Source organism: Scomber scombrus, chromosome 6 (genome assembly GCF_963691925.1).
Source record: "Scomber scombrus chromosome 6, fScoSco1.1, whole genome shotgun sequence".
Lineage (NCBI taxonomy): Eukaryota > Metazoa > Chordata > Actinopteri > Scombriformes > Scombridae > Scomber > Scomber scombrus.
In genome coordinates this window covers 18,537,034-18,543,157 of record NC_084975.1, presented here as the reverse complement: position 1 = coordinate 18,543,157, position 6,124 = coordinate 18,537,034, and the positions used below count along the sequence as shown (strand labels likewise).

At 39.1% G+C, this 6,124-nt stretch overlaps 1 protein-coding gene across 2 annotated transcripts; it reads left to right on the top strand.

Annotated features, from left to right (window-relative positions):
• Positions 1 to 2,742: 2,742 nt before the first annotated feature.
• On the top strand, positions 2,743 to 5,719 carry lactb (lactamase, beta). 2 transcript variants are annotated; one of them, XM_062420680.1, is made up of 6 exons: positions 2,743 to 3,161; positions 3,287 to 3,353; positions 3,800 to 3,990; positions 4,106 to 4,424; positions 4,503 to 4,668; positions 4,894 to 5,719. In XM_062420680.1, the coding sequence occupies exons 1-6, from the start codon at positions 2,826 to 2,828 to the stop codon at positions 5,417 to 5,419; spliced, it is 1,605 nt and encodes a 534-aa protein (XP_062276664.1). In that variant the 5' UTR covers positions 2,743 to 2,825; the 3' UTR covers positions 5,420 to 5,719. The 2 variants fall into 2 exon arrangements, with proteins under 2 accessions (XP_062276664.1, XP_062276663.1); XM_062420679.1 differs by having other exon boundaries at positions 2,743 to 3,173.
• Positions 5,720 to 6,124: the final 405 nt, after the last annotated feature.

Genomic DNA, 6,124 nt, shown 5'->3' with positions numbered 1-6,124 from the left:
TTGTGTTTATGTTTATAAGAATGCTGTCAGCTGTTTGCATAGTTGCTTGCATATCCATAGTATTAGATTGTTTACTCATCGTGTTTCCCTTGTTTTCTCTCAGTGCTATGTAGGTCTGATTAGAAAGCACCCACATTTAATGACTGAATAATCTGAATAATGCAGTCAGTTTGATTATTAATGCAAGCTAACCAGCTGACTTCGTTATGCTCGCTTGTGTGAGATTAAAACCTCTTCATTTGATGTTCTAACAGAGAAACTTTCACACGCTAAAGAAGAGAACCTCGATATGCACCAGATGCTGGACCACACTCTAATGGAACTGAATCATTTGGGAAAGCACGGTCTGACCCCACACACATTGTGGTTTTGGCTTTTTTGTACTTGCACCTTGCTTAACATAAACCCCTCTTCTCGTACCTTGCATGGTGAGAACAAACAGCCAGATGCTATTAATATCGCACCATCCTGCCGTTAGTGGAACTCAAGGAGCAAAGTTAACGGGAAGTAAAGCTTAACCATTCCCTTTGAAGTCTAAAGTTAGAAACATGGTAGTTTTTGCAAGTCGTTTTTATCTTGATTGACCTTAAAAATTCTTAAATAAAAATAAAAGCATGTCTTTAAAAAATGTCTAACTTTGTTTATGTTGAATACATGGTCATCATAGACCATCATAAACTAGAGAGCTTAATATATTTTGGGGTCATTGAAAAAATCTGAACGAATGAAAACAACCTAGGTTTTCTCTCCATAGAAATGTGGAATGTGTAAATATGCTGATCAAATGAAGAACTAATCTTTTACACCTTCAACCATGTGTGCTTGACCTTCAGCTTGACTTCCATCTGGGGGGAAAACAAAATGTCACATGTTTCTTTGTTTGGCTAAGCACCACTGGACCATATCAATTCAGTTTCAAAATAATCAATCCAAGAAGCAATGGTGGAAAATATTCTAAACTCCTGACCAGAGTTGTGACCAGATGTTGTTGAAATACTTGCATTCAATTTAAGTTTATAGTATGTGTCATATTAAATGTCTTCTAATTATGTGTAATTATTGTCTGATGCACAGACAAAGCTGCCAAATTTCCCACCGTTTCACTGAAGCTAAGGTCACTAACCATGCTGTTTTTAGTGCTAAAGTCTTAGTTGCTTGAATACTTGAATGCTTGTATTCAGTTCTGTTGTATTCAGTTAGGCGTTTGTATGGTAACAGGGTAACTCAATCTTTCCCAACATGCAAAATATATGATCATTTTATCAATGTATGATGCAATATTAAATATTAACAGTACAATAAGTAGTTAGAATTTCCTCCAACAAAACCAGCTACATTTAAATGCTGGTCATACATAGTAGTAACAAATCAGTAACACATAAAGATATCATACTGGGAGTGTACTTTTGAATACTTTAAGTATGTTGTTCTGCCAATGCTTAAGTACTTATACTAAAATAATACTTTGAATGCAGCACTTTCAGTTCTTCCAAAGTTCTGAAAATTAAACACTAAACTAAACTTTTTTTTTCTCCCACAGGTTATCATGGCTAATGTTAGCTAAGTCATTAACGTACCTAGCTAGCTACTTATCCTATGCAGCTGTGACTGCAAGTAATATTAACATGACATTAGCTATCTGAATGTAACAGGATCATAAATTCACATTTATTAAAAACAAGTAATCACCAGTTCTTCACCGACACAATCGTGGGGCATCGGCAAAACCGCATTGATGGATGCTCGAGCAGTGATGGCAGTCAGGAACAAAGCACTGTACCATGTCGATACACACTATGTAAACTATACTATACTACAAACTATACTAAACATTACTGTGGTCAAGCAAGCCTCCACTTCGAAAACCATGGTCAAAGTAGCCCCACGTTATTTTGTATCGGACATTACGGTAATAACTGATTTCAAAATAAAACCTTTCTGGGAAAAGTGATTTCACATTCATTCATGATGCCGAAAATGAACAAAGAAAGAAAGAAAAATAATTAAATAAATAAATAAAACATAATGACTATTTATTAAATTATAAATGATATGAATAACTTCACTGTTCCTGTTTCCTTCTAGATAGATCCTATTAGATGTCATCTACGTATATCATCATCAGTTCTGACATAGCATTTCTAAATAAAGTCCCATAAAAGTAGATGGTTGTTGTTAAGAGTTGTTTTCTGAAGGTTTCAGGGCAAAACAGAGTTTACAAAGTGCTTTGACGGACAAAGCAAAGACACAACACAGAGAGCAGTATCAAGGCAAACATTAAGAAGATAAAGTAGACGACAATGAAATACAGCAAGGAGGTGATGAAAATATAATTTGAAGAATAAAATAAAGTGAAATAAAAGACACTAACAATAAACAAACAACATCATATAAAGCACATCTATAGAAATACGTTTTACGAAGTGATTTAGAAGTTACCAATTCTGCAAGCCTTATTTCCTCAGGTAGGTCGTTCCAAAGCCGAGGCCCTGATGGAAAAGTGTGGTCAGTTTTAGATTTATGGTGGGAAATAGTGAAAAGGCAACAACTAAAAAAACTCAGAGGCCCATGAGACATGTTTGTGCCATTTTTTAAAAACCCTTCCCCAGGGCCCCCTTGTAAAAGCTTAGCCCCCCTATCCATAATTCTCTACTGACGCCCCTGAGGGGCTCCCTCCCTTGCTCGATGTTTTCTGAATCGTAATTTGATTAATTTGGTCTGGGTCGACGGTGCAAACAGGAAGCAGGTTGTTGTTGACGGCAGCTCATCAACCAAGTAGGGACAATTAATTTATCGCCAGCAAAAAAGGAGCAGCATTTCCAGCAATGTCTCGGTTGTTAATGCCAAATCGTTTCTGTGCCAAATGTACCCTGCTGACAGGAGCCGGAGCGCGAGGAAAACAACAGTCAGATAAGCGGGGTATTTTTATCCAGCAACAAAGACATTATGTCAGAGGGTCTAACACAGTCTTTTCCAAACAGCGGTCAAAGTCCAGTATTTGGCTGTGTGGGGTTGGTGTGGGAATTGCTTTAGCTGTCGGACTGAAATACCGCGTAGACACAACGAATAGTTCGTGTGCTGATAAAGTGATAGTCTCACCGAGGACTGATCGATACAGCGCTGCCATTAAAGTGAGCAGAGACCTTGTGGAGCGGATACAGGTAGGCATAGAGGTAGGCCTGTGAAAGTTTTGTATTCTGACTGACCAGTTTCCCCCCATACCTCTCTTCGTCCTCCCCTTCCTGCAGTGGCACCTGTATCAGTGTTTGTGTCTCCCTGTTTTCAGGCTGAGGTCGGGGCTCCAGGGATTGTGGTTGGGGTCTCTGTGGATGGTGCTCAGATCTGGTGTGAAGGTTGGTGCCTGCCAGGTCCAATTTAAAGGGGACACAAGTATGCACATTTCCAGGTCTATATTTTTAATACGTGGCCCTACAGGAATATCTGCATGATTTACAGTTCGAAAAACTCTTTATCTTCTATCTTATACTGAATCTTTATTAGAGCCCAACCGATATATCAGTCAACCGATATTATAGGCGTTATTGATTTATCACAGATATATCAGTATCAGTGAATATTCTGTTCAAACGTGTACAATGTAAAAGTAAGCATCATAATTTTCTATGGTCTTATTTCATTCACTGAAATATCTCAAATATTATACCGTATGATTTCGATGTATTGCAATTAATTGTGTAAAAATGGAACGCATGCATTCATTATCATATTCATAATGTGTGTGTGCATAAACACATTCACACATTTTATATGACGCGTTGAAATTCCTTGTGTAATTCAGGGTTTGGTTATGCTGATTTGGAGAATCGTGTGCCATGCAGACCAGAAACCGTAATGCGAATCGCCAGTATCAGTAAGCCCCTTACATCTGCAGCTGCTGCACGACTGTGTGAGGAGGGAAAACTAGATCTTGACGTCCCAGTCCAGAAATATGTCCCCGAGTTTCCCCAAAAACAGTTTGATGGAAAAGACGTAAGTAATTAGAAATAACACAAATTGAAATTGTTTTATTTTTTCCCAGCAGTCTGATGTAGTCATTCATTTTTGTGGTCCGCTCACATACACATCATTTATTCTGTTCTTTCAGGTCACAATAACCCCTCGTATGATTCTGTCTCACCTGAGCGGTATACGCCATTATGAGAAGGATGGAAAGAAAGTGAGAGAGGACAAGGAGAAAGCCAAGCGACTCTTGAAGCCACAAGTGAAGGAGATAGATGATGAAAAGAGCTTGTCTGAAAACAAAGAGAAACCCGCAAAAGAAGAGAACACCAAAGGCAAAGAAGCCACCCAGGCTCAGAAGAAAAAAGAGTTTGAGCATGAAGAGTACTACTTGAAAGACAACTATGAAAGTGTCAATCATGCCTTGGACCTCTTCAAGGATGACCCACTCATTTTCAAACCAGGTAAAGCAAACGTTTGCTTGCTCAACCATTAAAATATGATACCGTTTCAAATGTTGATTTATGTTTTGTTACTTTCAGGCACTACTTTTCTCTACTCCACCCATGCCTTCACCCTACTTAGTGCTGTTATGGAGCAGGCTGCAGGCCAGCGCTTCCTGGATCTCATGATGAAAATGTTCCGTGAAGTGGGAATGCTCAATACTGTGCCGGATGAGAATGAACCTATTATTTACCACCGCTCCAGGTAATCTATAACCTATATATGTCCAGTTATGTCTAAAGCACTGAGATATGTCAAACTGCATAAAAGGGAGCTGTATCAGCAACATTAGAGTTGAGCTTTGTGGAGAGCTCCTATTTCTTACTGGGTCTTATGATTATCATACAGATAGTGATTGTTTTTGTAGTGTGCATGGTGTGATAAAAATCTGATGGTGAGACAGAGTTTACGGATGATTCTCCTCCACAGATTTTATCATTTCAACAAGAGAGGACGTGTTCTGAACTGCCCATACGTAGACAACTCTTATAAGTGGGCGGGAGGCGGCTTCCTTTCCACTGTGGGAGACATGTTGCTGTTCGGTAACACTCTACTCTACAGCTACCAGGTGGCTCACCTGAAAGACACTAAAGGCTTGCTGCCAGGCTTCCTCAAACCCAAAACCGCAGTGGATCTGTGGGCAGCAGTTGACCGGACAGAGGCCAGCTGGGATAAAGATGGACTGTATGCCCAAGGCTGGCTGGTAGTAGAGGAGCTGCAGAAATATGGCGAGTGCAGGAAGCGCAGGCACTATGTGTCACACACAGGAGGCGCTGTGGGGGCTAGCAGTGTCCTCCTGGTGTTACCCATTGAGGAGATAGACCAGTGCCAAGGACAGACCCCCCTCCTCCCACAGGGGATAGTGGTTACAATCATCACTAACATGCAGTCTGTTGGACTAAACAGTACTGCACTGAAAATTGCACATGAGTTTGACAAAGCCAGAAGCCTGTAAGAGTAAGTTGTTTACAGAAATGTGTGACTCGCACAGAAAACTTTCTGATAAAACTTGCGATCTTTGATATGGCTTTTAAATATGTTTTCAGAATGTTTTAGAAAATCAAATAAATCTTTCAACATGTATTTATATGTATAATATGAATTCTGCAACAAATTATTTCCTATTACAACATTTGCCACTAGGTGGAACCACTTCATTATATTTCTGACACAAAAAAAGGCCATTGACCTACAATATCAGCTTGTTGGTTTGATACAGAAGTGTATCCATTTTTTAATAGATATGTCAACAATCCAGTATTTTATATGAATTTCTGTTGAGGGGAAATAAAAGCCTTAAATACACAATGGGAGGAACTCTAAAGAGCTCTGAAGTTTCTACAGTATACCACATGTAGATATATCCTAAATATTGTCAATGGGTCAGTAATTGAGAAAAAACAACAATAAGGTGACATTTTCACATTACCACTTCTGTACCTAATGCCAATGTTAAGACTTCATCTTTGCATTTTGACAACAAACCTGAAACCTTGGAGATGCACTCCAACCAGTTTTATTTCCCCTCTTAAACACTCTGAATTCAATCAGATTTGATGCCACTGTTCTCTCATAAAACTCCTGGGATCTCCTGTGCCCCTGTTTTTAGATTTAAGGAGACTGATGAATGGCTTGGGATAAGCTAATTATAAAGACTTGC

What these genes read in the sequence shown, in the direction of transcription:
- lactb (XM_062420679.1), top strand. Translation starts at nt 2,826, where the DNA reads ATGTCTCGGTTGTTAATGCCAAATCGTTTCTGTGCCAAATGTACCCTG. An exon ending in GGATACAGGTAGGCATAGAG is followed by an intron (nt 3,174 to 3,286) that starts GTAGGCCTGTGA and finishes CCCTGTTTTCAG; the next exon opens with GCTGAGGTCGGGGCTCCAGG. An exon ending in ATTATTTACCACCGCTCCAG is followed by an intron (nt 4,669 to 4,893) that starts GTAATCTATAAC and finishes TCTCCTCCACAG; the next exon opens with ATTTTATCATTTCAACAAGA.